The following is an 18302-nucleotide window of genomic DNA, read 5'->3' as shown; positions in this document are numbered from 1 at the left end:
CTGAATTCAGATCAAGTGCAGGCCAAATAAAGCTCACTGTAACTCTCTTCACTCTACATTATAAAAATAATCAATTTTAATGAAAAAGTACTCTTGGTCATCTTTTGATTTCTAAGTGCTTTTCTGTATGATACTGAAATCCATAGTTGTTAATGTAACCAAGGGAGGCTTTAGGGTAATGATCCTCAATCTTGCCAGATCACAAGATTTACATTAAAAAAGTTTGCTTTATTATTTTGTAGATTGAGCTTCTGAAGATTTAAAAAGTTAGCTTAAATAGAAAAGTCAGTAAAATAGCACAATCAGAAAATAGATGTTACACAATTTATAGTTCCACAATTTTCCTTTCAAAGATCTGCAGGCTAAACGGCTAGACTGCTAACCCTAAAACTATAAGTCTGGCACAAGTAGCAGACTTTGCTGAAAAAAGGCTATGAATCAAAGTTAGAATTTAGAACAGCTGGCAGAGTATACTGGGAAGAATCTTTCTCCTTCAATCATCTTAAAGCTGTCAAATTGTACTTGGTTTGAATACTAATAGTCAGTGAATTAAGAACTATAACCACACATTTGCATAAAATATTCCTTTATTTTTATACTTCCTTTTCTATTGCTTTTCAAGTTAAAAGTACTTTGAACTATAATTATTTTTATTCTCTATATTTTCAGACTTAATAGTCAAAGGTTAATTTCACACAGGGATGCAAATACATCTGGCACCTACAACAGCAAGCAACATGGAAGCTGACAAGAACGGTGTCCACACGCTCCATCCCTGTATCGCTTTCTGCTGCTGCTGTGTGACTCCAGGAGTGGACATGGGTTTTTATGCAGAACCCAAATCAGTTATTATAGACAAAGAGAAAATTATTTTTAGAATATCCCTAATAAATTATATTGTGTATTTAATGTAAGGAACTCTTTGTACCAATATCAGGTTACATGCAGTAATCTTCTTATAAACTAGCCAGTTTCCACACTAGCCAGTTTTTAACCAGATGCACAAGTCTTCTGGAGTTTGCTGGCCTAGAAGTACATACACTTAAGTGTCATTGAGTGGTAATTTTTTTGCAACAATATAAAATCCCAAGTATTATGGATTTCCATTCAGCTTTGTGGTATGCTTTGTTGTTAGTATTTTGGTTTATTCCAGGATGAAAGAACTTGAAGATGGTGTAGAAGAGCTGGGTTGTAAAAAAAGGCTGATAACTCTGGAAGAACTGTATGAAAGATTACTCCTGAGGAAGTCCATTGATGAAATGAGCTTACATCAAGGTGCTCATAGGACTTTTCTTGTCATATTGAAATGTGAAAATGGATGTCATAATATGAAGTACAAAAAGATATTTGCAAAGGTTTTGAAATGATTTAATAAATATTGTTAGCCAGCACATCACAGTAGTTGTTTCTTGTATTACCTGTCTTATAACTGTGATCCCTTTTTGTTGATTATACTAACGGAAGGAAGAAAGGCTTGGCTCAGTAGCTCTGCAGTGTGATTGATTGAACCTGGCAAAGCAAGGTCTCCCTCCTTCTCTTCCTTACCAAGGGAGGCACCTTAGTCAATGGAGAAAATAGAGGTTTTGCTCTGTAGCTCCTGTATGATGAAGCAAGCCTGGAAAGCAAGTTGAGATGCAGAAAGAAGCAAGAGAAAGGGAGAAGGAAGCAGACAACAGCCAGTTGCTCAGGGGTTGGATAGGAACCCTCTGTGGGCCTGATTCGGCCTCTGGGCTGCACTTTTGACACCCCAGCTCTAACCTCACGCTTGCTCACCCCATGATTGGCTAGTGTCACTCCCATGGAACATGCTCTACCTTAAACCCACCTTCTCCTGTCTTGCTTGGTTTGGACTAAGTAGGTTTGTGCTATCTACAGTCCTGGCTTATCCCAAGGCTGACCTTAAACTTATTTAGAAAATATGGGCATTTTCCTAGGGAGCTATGATTGATTTAAAAAAAAAACAAACCCATAACCCAGCCATCTGGAGCTCAGTTCTGCAAACAAAAGGCAGGAACAGTTAAGGACCAAGCTAAACAAAAGGGGTTCCTCCAGAAAATTTTTGGAAATTGGTTAGCGGGGGGTAGGGGTGCATGCCCACACAAGTAGCCTTGCCTAGGGCACAAAAAAGCCTGGTACTAGCCCTGATGCTATCCCACGGAGGAAGGGCAGGATAAAAATGTACCAAATAAAGAAATGCTTATTGAATTGTAAAGCCATTGTATTCCTCTGCTAAAGTCTTTATTAATACATAGACCAGCACAAGTCTTAGCAAAATTCCTGACCACCACAGGGGGTGAGAGAAAACATAAAACTTAACTCCCACACATAAATTAGCTTATAATTCAAAGGGAAATACATGTTAAATAAAATGATAAAATTATTAAACTTTTGCTGCAATATGCTTTGCAATATGTACATATAAAAATTTAAGCCATCAGTATCTGGCAGAAGCAAAGGAAAAAGCCTTCTTGTGACTGAAAATTTCCAGTTGGGAGAGAAGTGGCTGGGGAAACTAGATATCTAGAGTTTTCTGAAGACAGGAAAGTTGGAGTCCTCTTTAACAGTGCAATCCTAAAATGACTTTCCTGGGAGTAAGCCCCATTGAATAGACTTTAGTAGAATTCAAAGCAGACCTGTTTAGGATTGTTCTTAATCTGCCAGCTGCTCAGTATCTATCATTGCTTTAAAACTTTTTTGCTTGCTGGTACCCCACTTCCAAAACGGAGTGAGGGGGAAAGTTGTAGTCTTTTGTTTATCACTGTATAACCCCCCCCCACACACAAACAATATTTAATTAAACATACCTATAAATATGTTTGATTCATTCACATTACAAAGCCGAGGAAAGTGCTATGAATGTGTACGATAATTTGTTTAAAAAAAAAGCTGCTTTGCAAACCCCCTCCCCACGCTGTTATTTTTAATGTTTATGGGAACTAAAGCGTATCATATGCAGAGACAATCTCATGATCCGATTCTGTACGGGTTTTTCTTCCGAGTTCAAACTTACTCAAAGTAAGGAAAGGAGCAGTTTGAGCTTACGCACATCCTTCCGGACGTCAGCTCAACCAGGCTACCACTCTATACAGTAACCGCGATCGGGTTCTTTCTGGGTCTGAACGTGATGAAAACAATTTTCATAAACGCACATAAGCAATAGGCAGAAGGTGGTCTGAGCTTGGCGAGTTTCCCTCACTGAAGCGGAGCCTAATCTCGGCAGCACAAGGAGTGAATCCGCTTTCCTTTGTATTTCCATCCGGGTGGGAGGAGAGAGTTCCTTTCCTTTCCCACTCGCGCGAGCTTTCCACCCTGAGGCTCTCTTTATTGGGAGCATGGGGTCGATTCTCTCCCAGGCAAACAGCAGTGATGCCATTCAGGGAAGCCCCAATGCAGGGACGCCTCAGCTTTGGGGGAATCCTAAAGCTGCCACAGCCCAGGAGGAAGCGCGGCGGCAGCAGCAGCTCTTCTTAATTAAAGGTTCCGAGTCCCATCCTGACTTTGAGGGGAGGGGAGTTTCTAAAAAAACCCGAGAGGTTTCTGAGGCTCCTTGACTACGGATGCGTAGCCCATCCGCCCCTTCATTTAGGAACCCTATTTTCAATTTTCGTGTGTGTGTGAGTAGGATGCAAATTGCAACTGCTTAGTGGTGAGGTAATAGCGCGTTGTGCTGTGGGCTGTTCTTTGTTGTTGATTCTCGCATTTCTAGAGTTGAGCCCTCACATTAAAATAAATAAATAAATTCGGAACTGAAGAGGAGTATGGCTACTTATGTATGGAGGCGTTGGAACAGTTTGCAGGAATGTTTGTTTCTTTTTGCTAGTTTATGACCGAAAGAGTGAATGCACTCTGCAAACGTCTTCACTAGCCGGAAGGGAGCGCCTCTATTGTTGGGATTGAGAAGGTTTTTTTTTTTTTTTTAAAGAAAGAATAGGCCTTGAAGTAAAGATGTGAAGTTCTAAGTCGTGAAGTTAGCAGTTTCAGGTTTTTTCACTGCTGTAGTTAGGATAAATACATCTATACCCTGTACTTATCGGGGGGAAAAGTATAGTTCCTGGGTCCTAATCCACCAGTAAGGCTGAGATCACACACAATAAGTAATGCACTTTCAGTCCACTTTCAATGCACTTTTCAACTGGATTTTACTGTGTGAACTAGATAAATCCAGTTTGGAAGTGCATTATTTAGTGTGTGTGATCGCAGCCAAACTCATTCATATCCAAGTGAGAAAATATCTATTTGGTCACGCTGCCAGATTCAAGAAAATTGATTGGGCAGAACATTTGTATCAGAAAAATAAACAGAAGAGGGTTAAGCCACTTACACCTAACATAAATGGGAGTCTTGACAGTTTAAACAAGTCTTGACAGTTTAAACAAGTCCTGATTGTAGAGTAAATGGTGCGTTAAAGTTCACTTTGTCAGATGCACAAAAGTAGTTTCTTGCAAGGGAGATTTATATATATTGCATGACGTTATGAAGAAAAAATGTAAACAGAAGGCTCAGACAGCCAAGAAATACAGGGTTATATAACATTAAATATGGGTTATAGAACATTAAAATTTAGTCAAGTATGTACAGAGACCTTTTACAATAGGGAGATTGCTATTACTCCTAGTTTTGCTAATACTTATAATGGTTGAACGAGTGATGAAACTTCAACCTAGACTAAGCAAGATCCAAGTAGGCAGCTGTGTTGGTCTGAAGCAGTAGAACAAAGTAGGAGTCAAGTAGTACCTTTAAGACCAACAAACTTTTATTCAGAATGTAAGCTTTCGTGTAAAAGGGGTAAAAGGATTACTGAAGGAGGATAGGGAAATGGCTGAGAAGCTGAATGCATTTTTTTGCCTCAGTCTTCACTGTGGAAGATGAGAAGTGTTTGCCAGCTCCAGAACCACTAATTTTGGAAGGGGTATTGAAAGACCTGAGTCAAATTGAGGTGAGAAGAGAGGAGGTCCTACAACTGATTGACGAATTAAAAACTAATAAGTCACCAGGTCCAGATGGCATATATCCAGGAGTTCTGAAAGAACTCCATGTTGGACTTGTAGATCTCCTGAAAAAAATATGTAATCTTTCATTGAAATCTACCTCCGTTCCTGAGGACTGGAAGGTAGCAAATGTCACTCCCATCTTTAAAAAGGGCTCCAGAGGAGATCTGGGAAATTACAGGCCAGTCAGTCTGACTTCAATACCGGGAAAGTTGGTAGAAAGCATTATCAAGGACAGAATGAGTAGGCACATTGATGAACACAAGTTATTGAGGAAGACTCAGCATGGGTTCTGTAAGGGAAGATCTTGCCTCACTAACCTGTTACAGTTTTTTGAGGGGGTGAACAAACATGTGGACAAAGGAGACCCGATAGATATTGTTTACCTTGACTTCCAGAAAGCTTTTGATAAAGTTCCTCATCAAAGGCTCCTTAGTAAGCTCGAGAGTCATGGAGTAAAAGGACAGGTCCTCTTGTGGATCAAAAACTGGCTAATTAATAGGAAGCAGAGAATGAATATAAACGCAGTCTTCACAGTGGAGGACAGTAAGCAGTGGGGTGCCGAAGGGCTCAGTACTGGGTCCCATGCTCTTTAACTTGTTCATTAATGATCTGGAGTTGGGAGTAAGCAGTGAAGTGGCCAAGTTTGCAGATGACACTAAATTGTTCAGGGTGGTGAGAACCAGAGAGGATTGTGAGGCACTCCAAAGGGATCTGTTGAGGCTGGGTGAGTGGGCGTCATTGTGGCCGATGAAGTTCAGTGTGGCCAAGTGCAAAGTAGTGCACATTGGGGCCAAGAATCCCAGCTACAAATACAAGTTGATGGGTTGTGAACTGGCAGAGACTGACCAAGAGAGAGCTCTTGGGGTCGTGGTAGATAACTCACTGAAAATGTCAAGACAGTGTGCGATTGCAATAAAAAAGGCCAACACCATGCTGGGGATTATTAGGAAGGGAACTGAAAACAAATTAGCCAGTATCATAATGCCCCTGTATAAATCAATGGTGTGGTCTCATTTGGAATACTGTGTGCAATTCTGGTCACCGCACCTCAAAAAGGATATTATAGCACTTGAAAAAGTGCAGAAAAGGGCAACTAGAATGATTAAAGGTTTGGAACACTTTCCCTATGAAGAAAGGTTAAAACGCTTGGGGCTCTTTAGCTTGAAGAAACGTTGACTGTGGGGTGACATGATATAGGTTTACAAGATTATGCATGGGATGGAGAAAGTAGAGAAAGAAGTACTTTTCTCCCTTTCTCACATACAAGAACTCATTGGTATTCAATGAAATTGCTGAGCAGTCAGGTTAAAACGGATACAAGGAAGTACTTCTTCACCCAAAGGATAATTAACATGTGGAATTCACTGCCACAGGAGGTGGTGGCAGCTACAAGCATAGCCAGCTTTAAGAGGGGATTGGATAAAAATATGGAGCAGAGGTCCATTAGTGGCTATTAGTCACAGAATGTATATATATATATGTGTTTGTGTGTATATGTATATGTGTGTATATGTGTGTATGTACACACACACACACACACACATATTGGCCACTGTGTAACACAGAGTGTTGGACTGGATGGGCCATTGGCCTGATCCAGCATGGCTTCTCTTATGTTCTTACTTCTTCAGATGAGGGAATGAGGTACAATGAGCAGAAATACATATAGCTGGTGGGTTAAGAGTTTAAACTGATACAAAGTTATGATCATATGGCAAAATAGTGTAATAAATTAGAAGACCATTTGGTCTGGATAGCATTTGTGTGGGAAACCAATAAACGGTAATAAAAGTTGCCTGTTAATTGCTCTTGCTACAAGTCTAGGTAGAACACTAGGAAATACATGCCCTTTTGTTCTACCTAGACTTGTAGCAAGAGCAATTAACAGGCAACTTTTATTGCCGTTTATTGGTTTCCCACGCAAATACTATCCAGACCAAATGGTTTCCCAATTTATTACACTATTTTGCCATTTGATCCTAACTTTGTATCAGTTTACACTCTTAACATACCAGCTATATGTATTTCTGCTCACTGTACCCCATTCCCTCGTCTGAAGAAGTACGCATGCATGCAAAAGCTTACATTCTGAGTAAAACTTGGTTGGTTTTAAAGGTGCTACTTGAGTCCTACTTTGTTCTAGACTAAGCAAGATATTGGACATATAAATTTAACATGTAAGAGGAATTCCTCTCTGATAAAAATGACATTTAAAAAACAAGCAGTTTACATAAATAATCTCTGTGAACCTGTCTGGGCAATAAGCATATATCTGCAGCAATTGGCCAGTACATGTGCACAATGCATGCATGTGTGATTGTATAGATTGGTGGGTAACCTTTATTTTTTGCAGTGGGTTTCTGCTTTTGTCTTGTGTGTAGCAGTCATAATGGCAGCTTCTCACAGTGTAAACCAATGCGCAGGGAGTGCCCTTAGAAAAACTTGACATATTTTCTTCAGAGACTTCCCAGTATTTAAAGAAGGTAATCTGACTGTGTTTATCTGTAGTGGTCCTGTCAGGTATATGAGCCAGTGGGAGGTCAACAAATACAGTGATATCTTTCCTGTGTCTGCTGTGGGGAATTAGATGCACTCAAAATGTCTGGTTCTCTACACAGGAGCTGTGTGGATATGCCTTTAGGATTTAGAAGAGTGGGTGTCTCAGGCACAAGAGGGACAAAGCCAGAAACCCAGCTGCTGGATGTGACATAGCCTCTTCAAATACCAATGCACGTTCAAATGACAGCTTGGCATAATTAATGCTGTGAAAAGCAGGATTACAGCTCTCTTCAGAAGAGGGAACTGACAGAGTGTAGCAACTCTGCAAAGCACATGAAAGTGCCAAGTTGCCTTGACAACTCTGAGGTGTTACAGGATCAGCCTTATCCTGTGCTCTACCTCTGTGTGCTTGTAATTCGTACCCTGAGCACATTTTGAATCATTATGTGAGTTGGGCTAGATGGCTGTCCAGAGATTTTGGGTTCCACTAGGGATTTTTAGGAATTGTAACATATTTTGGCAGATTGATAGTTGCGCCTTTCCTCTTGGGAGCTACTGACAATTCTGCATTTCAAATGAGTTTTTTAAAAGCATTTTATTTCTTACTGTAGGGGGAGGGGAATCTCATTTTTAAATTATTCTCTCCCTCCGCTTGCTGTCTTGGTAGGTGGAGTTTTTCTTTCTACTGTTGCTACTGCAGGAATTCTAGCTGGTTTTGGTACCACACTTGCCATGGCCAAAAAGAAAAATCCTAACTGGTTCAGTAAGGTTTGTATTTTTAACTTGCTTACAACCATCATTAAAATTTAGCTTCATAATGGTTTTATTGTCTGGTTTATGGTAAGAGAACATTTCTTGAAAAATGAAGAAATTGTTTTTTCTTTTATAGATTATACTATGTTCATGTTGCAAAATATAGTTAGGACAAGGGTTGATTTAAATTTTTTAATATATAAAATGAGAGAGCCAGTTTCGTTTGGTGTGTATGGACTCAAATCTGGGAGAACTGGGTTTGATTCCCATTTTCCATATACAGCTGGTGGGTGACCTTGGGTTAGTCACAGTTTCTCGCAGAGCTGTTCTCCCAAGAGCAGTTATTTGAGAGCTCTCTTAGCCCTACCTACCTCACAGGGTGTCTGTTGTGGGGTGGGGTGGGGGGAGAAGGAGATTGTAAGCTGCTCTGAGACTTCGAATAAATCCAATCTCCTCCTCCTTTTTCTTCTCCTGAACAGATCTTATTTTTAATTTTCAGTTATAATAAAGTGCCTGTTCCTATAAATAACCTAGCTTAAAATTCAATCTGGATTCATTTAAACATGCTAAAATCTGTATTTTATAAACTCTTAAAACCGAATAGTGACCATATGTAAACCAGGTTGACTTAAAGGCTTTTTTAATGTGACAAAGTTATGGGAGGAAATACCAGACTTCTGAGGGTAGGCATTGTAAATGATGCAATATATCATGTATAGCTTTGATTATAGCAGGCTTTCTACTAACAGGGCTGGCAAGTCCACATACACTCTGGACTCCAGGAGATCCTGGTCGGTTGTATCATCAGAATCATCTATGGAGCCATATGGTGATCTTGTAGTCTTATTTTGAGCCCTCAGATTTACTGTATCTACAGAGGCTTTCCAGGTTGGCAACCCATAGAACCAATTTTATCTTTAATTCCTCCACTTTAGCAGGAGATGTAGCCAGTGAGTTGAGGTGGTGGGTGGTGGCTGTAGTTGCTGAGCAGTGACTGAGGGGAAAGGAGGGCCCTTATGCTCTTGGCAGCTGGTGTTTTAAGGCAGGGGTGGGGAACGTCTGGCCTGAGGGCTGTTTATGGCCCTCGAGATCACTTGGTCTGGCCCTTGGAGATTGCTGGGCCGAACCAACCCACGTGGCAACCTCCCTGGGGCCTGGCTGGTGAGGATCGTGGGGCCCAGCTGCACTATGCAGCGGCCTCCCGAGGCCCCAACTGGTCAGCAGGGATTGTGGGGGCCAGCCATGCAAGTCGACAGCCTCTCTGGACCCCGGCTGGCCAGCCACAATTGCTGCAAGGCCTGGAAAAATCACTGTCACAGTTCAGGTAAGTTTTCCCCTCATTTCTTTATTTCCCTTTCTATTTCTCTCCCCCCCCCATTTCTTTGTTTCCCTTTATTCCCCTTTCTTCCTCCCTTTCTTTATTTCTCTTTCTTTCCCCCTTTCTTTATTTTCCTTTATTACCCTTTCTTCCTCCATTTCTTTATTTCTTTATTTCCATTTCTTCCCCACATTTCTTTATTTCTCTTTATTCCCCCCATTTATTACCCTTTCCTTCCCTTTCTTTCCATTCCCCCCCCCCCCACTTCTCTCTCTCTCTCGGAGCAGCCGCAGTTTCCACATAAAGGGAGGGAGGGGTGGCTGGTGGGAGCCAGCTACCACCAGTTCATTTTGCACTTGATTATCCCAGATGGTGTGCCCTAATATGCTAATGAGTGTGTAACCTAATATGCTAATATTAGGAAATGTAGTCTAATATGCTAATGAGTTCCTGCTGGGCTTTTTCTACAAAAAAGCCCTGGACCTAGGCATTTGCCTAGGGCAGTGGGTCGGGGGGGCATGCCAAATTAGGCTCTCCCAAAATGACTTCAAATAAAAAAACAATAATTTACCTTAATTTTGCCGGCCTGAATTATTCTGTCTTGGTGGAGCACTGTTTTTTAAGTTGATAATTTTGTATGGCTTGCGAATGATGTTATAAATATTCAAATGACCCTTGGAAGAAAAAAGGTTCCCCACCCCTGTTTTAAGGGATGGCTATGCTGCCAGCATAGACAGCTTCAAGTGGGGATTGGATAAACATATGGAGCAGAGGTCCATCAGTGGCTATTAGCCACATCGTATTGTTGGAATTCTCTGTCTGGGGCAGTGATGCTCTGTATTCTTGGTGCTTGTGGGGGCACAGTAGGAAGGCTTCTAGTGTCCTGGCCCCACTGAGGGACCTCCTGATGGAGCCTGGTTTTTTGGCCACTGTGTGACACAGAGTGTTGGACTGGATGGACCATTGGCCTGATCCAACATGGCTTCCCTTATGTTCTTATGGTAGAGGCATGTGTGGCTGCTGAATGCCTGTAGTGCCCAGTGTAGGCACAGGCTTATGATGTTGTTGTGAGAATCCTTTTCCCTTTGATCTTTGTTCAGCAGCTGTACTGGACAGGCCCTCCCTATGAATTTTCAGTTCTCCATCTGCGAACTGGGTAGCCTTCCTTTAGATAGCATATCACTTTTCTAATGTAGTAAATAAACATTTATTGTAACACCATTGTCCCACCTTCTTACTGTTTTATACTTGGTAGGCTTACACCCCAAATAAGAAACTGTGATTGAGAAAGATCTGTGCCTTTATAAATTCTTCCTCAGAAATCGGCACCTAGGCACACAGAAATCAAATATATTAGATAGGGGTGTCAAACTTATTTGTTAAAAGGGCCAGATCTGACATAAATGAGACCTGGTTGGGCCAGGCCATTGTCAGGCCAGGCAATGTGTGTACCTACCGTATTTGCTGGCGTATAAGACTACTTTTTTGCCCTGAAAAACATGCCTCCAAGTGGGGGGGTTGTCTTATACGGCGGGTGCACTTCAGTTGGGATAGACATAGCTGCCCATAGTGGCCTTCCGATGCTCGCCCGGTGCCCATAGAGGTATTTAAGATTAGGTAGCAGATATATAAAATTTCATAAAGGACAGAGATAAACACACACACACACATATTTTAAAAACTTTAAAAATGCTTAAAACGTTAGCACTCATTGGTCTTAAAGGTGCTTTCTTTTTATCTCTCCCATTGAATCTGGGGAACTGGGCAAAGAAGATGGGGAGGAGCCTCAGCCAATAGAAGGAAGAGAGCTTTTGCTCAGTAGCTGTGCTGTGTGATTGAGAGCCTGGCAAAGCAAGCTCTGCCTTCCTCCCTGAGGGAGGAGCCTCAGCCAATGGCGAAAATAGAGGTTTTGCTCTGTAATTCCTGTGCGATTAAGCAAGCCGTGCAAAGCAAACTCTTATGCAGAAGGAAGCAAGAGACAGGGAGAAGGAAGCAGATGTCAGCCAGTTGCTTGGGGGCCTACTAGGAGCCCTTCGAGGGCCTGATTCGGTCTTCAGGCCGCATATTTGACACCCCTGTATTAGAACAAACAGGCAGGGGATGGAAAACTACATTTACAAGTGAGTTTAGGTTAGGATTGTTAGAGAGAGGTTTAAAGATATATCCAGAACTGCTTTTTACAACACTAAAGATATAGGTTTTTTTCCCTTGGTTTACTTTGACTTGCTGCTGTTATAGATATGTCATTGGTTATACTTGATACAGATATTACTAGAGTACTTTATACCTTCTCTTGAACTTGTTACTGGTTGGACACACAAATCTTAGCATGCTTTAACCCTGTGTTTGTAGACCAGAGGCTTTCCTAACTGCCTGCCTTCCTCTGTCAGATTATGAGTCTCTTCTCCTTAAGAACAATAACTTCTTTTGTCTTGCTTGAGGGACCTCTGAGCCTCCTCAGACCTCTTGTCAAACCCTTATCTTTCATTGTCAAAATCACTTTTATTATTGCAATGTATTGTAATAATATTTATATAAAGAAAAAAAAATCAAAGAAAGCACTAATACAAGAATAATACCAATACATTACTTTTCACCCCTTCCATCCCCCTTTTTCTGACTCCCGCCGGTGTTTGCTTATATTGCTAAAAATACACGGTAATAACTCTTAAAAAACCTTATACTCTAATCTCTTAACCTTTTTCAAAAGAAAAAGATACTATTAATCCAGTAAAAAACAAACAAAACAATTTTTTCTTTTTTTATTTATAACCATTCAATTGTTTTCAAACATCACTAAATGTCCCGTTACTTTCCAATATTTTTCAGCATATATTTGAAATTTTAAACCCAATCCATTTTAAGCTTCTCCAAACCATAGTCCTTTAAGATTCTTGTAAGTTTGTCCATTTAACTCCAAGACATAACTTTTAAAATCCAGTCCCATTTTTCTGTTATTTTATTTTGCTTCCATAGCTGCGCATATAATATCCTTGCAGCTTAAAGTAGATACCACACAATAGTTCTATCTGATTTCGGAAAACTTTCCATTTGTAATCCAAACAAAAATACGTCTGGAGATCTCTTAACATCATAACCTAAAATTTTTGATATTTCTTTCTGAATCATTTGCCAATTTTGTCTTGCCTTTTCACATGTCCACCACATGTGGTAAAAAGAACCTTCATGCTTTTTACATTTCCAACATCTGTCTGACATCTGATTGCTCATTTTTATCAATTTCTTAGGTGTCATATACTATCTATATAACATTTTAAGACAGTTCTCTTTAATGTTATAACATGTAGATATCTTCATAGAGTTCTTCCACAAGTGTTCCCATGACTCCATTTGTATTTCTTTGTTTATATTTATCATTTGAGATTTAACTACTTCATCTTCCGTAGACTATTTCAATAACAGTTTATAAATTCTTGATATCAATTTGTCATTATCACCAAACAGCATTCTTTCCAATTCTGTTTGTTCTTGTCTTATACCTTTATTTTTAATGTCCTGTTTACCAAGCTCTTAATTTGTTGCATTTGAAACCAATTATATTTGTAGTCCAATTCTTCTACCGATTTTAGTTCAACTTTCTCACCATGCATCTTTAACAATTGTTTATATGACAATGACTTCACTTTGGAGGTGTCTGAATATAACTTTATTACTTCCGTTGGCACAATCCAGAGCCGTTTTCTCTCATCCCCATATCTTTTGTATTTTAACCATGTATTCAACAAGTTTCTTCTTATATAGTGATGTGAAAAAAAACCGTCCATCTTATTTTTCCCATAATACATATAAGCATGCCAATCAAAAATATTTCCATGACCTTCTAATGTCAGTAGTTTTCTATTTAATAATGCCATCCATTCTTTAATCCACACCAAGCATACTGCATTGTGGTATAACTTTAAATCAGGCAATTGGAAACCTCCCCTTTCCTTTGCATTAGTCAACATTTTCATTTTAATTATTGGTTTTTTTCCAGCCCACACAAATTCTGAGATCTTCCTTTGCCATTTACTAAATTGTTTGTAATACTTCACAATTGGGATTGTCTGAAATAACAACAATTCTTGGTAGAACATTCATTTTGATTGCAGAAATTCTGCCCAGTAAAGACAAGTTTAGTTTATTCTATTTTAACAAATCTCCATCAGTCTTGCACCAAAGCTTCTCATAGTGGTTTTATACAAATCTATAGTTTTCATAGTAATTTCCACACCCAGATACTTTACTTTTGAAACAACTTCACACTCAGCTACCCGTTGTACTTCTTCCTGTTGATTCTTTGTCATATTTTTACACAAAATTTTTGATTTTTCTTTATTTATATAAAAACCTGCCAGCTCTCCATATTCTTGTATCTTATGAAGCAGCAATGGTATTACACAAATAGGATTTTCATAAACATTACATCATCAGCAAATGCTCTATATTTATAAGAAAAACCTTTCAATTTCAGTCCCTCTATCTCCTTATCTTATCTTATTTGCATAAGCAAATCTCTAAAGTCATTATAAATATCAATGGAGATAGAGGACAACCTTGTCTCGTACCTTTTCTGATTATCATTTTTTCCATCAATTCTGCATTTATACAAAGTGTTGCTTGTTGTTCAGTATATATCGCCTTGACCATTCTTATAAAATTTTCCCCTAGTCTCAATTTCTCCATCACTGCAAACATAAAGTCCCAATTCACATTATCAAAGGCCTTCTCTGCATCAGCAAAGAATAATGCCACTTCCTTTTCAGGGTGCTTTCATAATATTCAACAACGTCTATAACCGTTCTAATATTGTCTCTAATTTGTCTCCTGGGAAGAAACCCTTCTTGCTCGTCTTTAATGAAATTATTCAAATGCTGTTTGAGTCTTTCTGCTAGTATCCTAGTATATATTATAGTCGTTATTGAGTAATGAAATAGGTCTATAATTTTTTACACTTGTGATGTCTCTATCTTCTTTCGGTATCAATGAAATTACTGCTTCCTTCCATGTATTTGGCACTTTCCCTTCAGTTCTTATTATATGCATCAGTTTTTGTAGTTTTGGTACTAATGTCTCTGCGAGGACTTAATAAAAATTTGCTGTAAAGCGATCTGGACCCGGTGCTTTTCCCAATTTTATTGAATTTATTGCTGCTTCAACTTCTATTTTTCCAGTTGGTTCATTTAAGACTTTTTGCATGTTTTCTGTTAAGGGATTTACTTGTATTTTCTGTAAATAAACATTTATTTTACTCTGCTCCACCTTTTGACTTTGGAACAACTTAGCATAATATTTATAAAATTCCCTTTTAATTCCTGCTTGGTCCACAATATCTTTGCCATCTGATACAATTTTGTTAATAAATTTACTCTCTTTTTTTTTCATTTGCTAAGCCAGGTATTTTCCAGGTTTATTTGCTCCTTCAAAAGATTTTTGTTGCAATTTTTTGAGATTCCATTCTACTTTATTTAGCAGATGTCTTAGCTGGTTCTGTAATATTGTGATCTCCCTTATAATTTTCTTTTTCCCTGGTCGCTTTCTAAGTTCCTTTTCCTTATTAGCAATCTCTTTTTGGATATCCAACATTTGTTTCTCTTTTCCTCTTTTGTCTTTATTGTTCAATGTAATTAAAATGCCTCTTATTACAGCTTTATACGCATCCCACACCGTTTGAAATTGTATGTCCTCTTTTTCATTTATTTGAAAGAAAGCTTTAGTTTCTTTTTCTAGAGACGCCACTATATCTACTTTCTGTAGTAAATCTTCATTTATCCTCCTGTTCTTTTTGGCATACTTTGCCGACCACATTATTGGGTTATGATCTGCCCCCACTTTAGGAAGAATCTCTATTTTTTTCGTCAGAAGTCCAAGATCTTTTGTAGCCCATAACATATCAATCCTTGAGAAAGAATTATGTCTTGCTGAAAAAAAGGTGTAATCACGCACCATAGGATTAAATTTCCTCCAAACGTCTTCCAAACTTGCTTGATTCACGAAGTCAAAAAAAGACTGATAATTTCCCTTCTTTGTTTCTTTTCCCAATCTGTCTAAAATATTTTTAACTGTTCCATTAAAATCTCCCATCACCATTATTTGTTCATATATCACTTGGTCCAATTGCTGTACAGTTTCTTTAAAGAAAGAGTCTTCTGCCCCATTTGGGGCATACAATCCCACTAACAATGTCTTTTTGTCATTAAATGACACTTCCACTGCTGCATATCTTCCATCTTCATCTTTAAAAACCAGTTTTGCGTTAAGTTCCTGTTTTATGTAAAAAATCACTCCCCTTTTTTTTTCTTTAGCCAATGAGAAAAATTTTGTACCCAATTACTTGTTCTATAAAAATTTGTAATCCATTTGTTTAATATGCACTTCTTGTAAACAAATTATATTACATTTTTGCTTTTTAATCCAATGAAATGTAGGCTTTCTTTTTTGCAGTGAATTTAGTCCATTTACATTCCAAGATAATAATTTGTAATCCATAATGATTCTTCACTTATTCTGTATCCCCAAAATCCCTATGTTCCTCAAAAAATCTCCTCTGGTCTTGGACATTGTTAATTGTAATCCTCTTTCCATCCAATTAAAAGCTTAGACCTTCTGGTAATATCCATCTGTATCTCAAACTTTTGTCACATAGTTTATCAGTTAATTTCTTCTACAGTCTTCTGTCATGTATGACCTTTCTTGGCAGCTCTTTCATCATTCTTACTCTGCTTCCTTCTACCTCCATTGCTTTTTCAAATTGTTTACTTAAAAGTTTTCCAACCATGTCTCTTGATACAAATCTTACTACCACATCTCTTGGTAGCTTATTTTTTTTGGCATACATTGAAATGACCCTATATATATAGTCATAGGCATAACTAGATTGATCAGGGTCCATCTCCAAAAATTCAGCAATTATGCGTATTATATATGTCTTCAACTCAAATTCTTCATTTTCAGGAACTCCTCTCAGACGTACCTGGTTCTCCATTATCTTACAGTCTTGTAGAACTACTTTCTCCTGCAACTTAGTAATCATGGAATCTTGATTTTTTACTTTATTTTCAACTTTCACTTTATTTAATGTTGCTTGTGAGTCTTTTTGGAGATCCGCAGTTTCTTTTTTAATTTCTGTCTTCGCCGCTTCTGCACTTGATTTAATGTCTTTTCTTTAATATTTCTTTAATATTTTCAGTTATTAATTCTTTCATCACTTTGACCAATCTGGCCTCCATGGCTTCAAGTTGTTCATTAACTTTGGCCATCTTTATCTCCTCCAAAGACCTGGCCCTCGGATGAAGCTTTGGTTTCCCCTTATGTTCAGACATTACTGTCCTCCCATTATAAATATAGGCTCCAAAGTTGGTCTCTTCAATTCAGAATTGAAACACAGATTCTGATAGCTTGAAACACGCCCTTTTCAATGAGCCCAAAATTGCCGTTCTAGGAGCTTCCTAACTCCAGATATTAATTTTTAAAATTTTAATTTATTCAAAATGGCGTTTGCAATTTTTTCTGGCTCCTTTTAAAAACTTTTTCCTTTTCTCTTTGGGCCCACCAAAATTAATTCTAATTATATAGTCCAATGTGTTTCACCTTATTATAACAATATCTGCCAGCTCCACCATGTTTTAAAGTCTTAAATTATTTTTTTTTCAATTTTTGACCTTCCTTTAATGGCCGCCGAAGTTTTTCTATGATTGATTAGTCCTAGAGGATCCAGGAAGTTGAAAACTCGACCTTCTTTCAATGGCTCCCTCCTGCTTTTCTTCCTGATTTACTTCCTGCTTTTCTTGCCACGAAGTCCCGTTCTCTATGATCAGGTATTCTTGCAATGTTTACGCCAATTCCTGTGACGTCTTCCAGTGCAGCAACTCTGTGATGATGGGGTTTTTTTACAGAAACTGCAAGTATTCCAAACATAAGTTGTTTTTTTTTTACTTTTAACTTGGCTTCTTAGATCCTAATAGTCCCAAAATTACCCCCTTCCCTTCTTCTTAACTTTCGAAAGTTGTAGTTAGTTCCAAATTTTAGTCCTTATTTCCCAAATACCTTGTATTAGTCCCAGAGCGATAGATAACGATCTTCTTAACTTGGGATCAAATATATCCTCTTTAACACCGTCCTTGCTGAAGATAAATGAATAGGTACTAAAATAGTCCAAAGAAGGCTTGAATCATGATGGGTTTAAGTCAATTTAATGACCATGGAAGCCTCTGTAGAGGCTGGAATGCAATCCTTCGCTGGGGATCCTTCAAAGCCTCGGAGAAGTCCCACTGGAACTCCTCGTCAGCCAAAGTAAATCCCCTCAGAATTTCCAAGGCATGTCTTGGCCTTTTCCCTGTCTGAGAAAAGTAGGCAGTTGGTGTTGAAATCACCTTTCCTGCCCAAAAACAAAGGCTCCGGTTCGCTCCTCTTTGGAGAAGCGTCTTAACTGTCCATGATCCAACCCCGGAAGTCTCAAACTCTTATCTTTCAGGACAGTCTTTGTAAACTGGTTAATAAGCTTCCATACTGAGAATGACTAATTCTCCACTCAAGTAGTGTTTCTGGTTTTCACACAAGGAGATTTCTATCACTCCTTGAATATGTGAGGTTCTGACATTTCTTTACCAGAATCACCACCCCAGTCTGTCATTTGCAGAAGTCACAACTCTCCTCTGCTACAGACGAGGCTTAACAGACCTTTTTCTTCAGAGTCTCTCACTAGAAGCTTTCTGTCCACTCTCTTCCCTAGCCCCAACTTC

The 18302-nt window shown here is 38.8% G+C and overlaps 1 protein-coding gene across 1 annotated transcript in view; it reads left to right on the top strand.

The window, feature by feature from the left end:
* The first annotated feature begins 3248 nt into the window (after nucleotides 1-3248).
* The window catches only part of TMEM242 (transmembrane protein 242), a 32519-nt gene continuing 17465 nt past the window's right edge, over nucleotides 3249-18302 (top strand). Inside the window, exons 1-2 of the mRNA XM_060241302.1 lie at nucleotides 3249-3477; nucleotides 8158-8258. Of these exons, the coding sequence (XP_060097285.1) occupies nucleotides 3333-3477; nucleotides 8158-8258 (246 nt within the window). The 5' untranslated portion in view covers nucleotides 3249-3332. The remainder of the gene's footprint in view (nucleotides 3478-8157; nucleotides 8259-18302) is intronic.

Source organism: Heteronotia binoei, chromosome 1 (genome assembly GCF_032191835.1).
Source record: "Heteronotia binoei isolate CCM8104 ecotype False Entrance Well chromosome 1, APGP_CSIRO_Hbin_v1, whole genome shotgun sequence".
Taxonomy (NCBI): domain Eukaryota; kingdom Metazoa; phylum Chordata; class Lepidosauria; order Squamata; family Gekkonidae; genus Heteronotia; species Heteronotia binoei.
The sequence above is the reverse complement of the archived record's forward strand: the minus strand, read 5'-3'. Positions and strand labels throughout refer to the sequence as shown.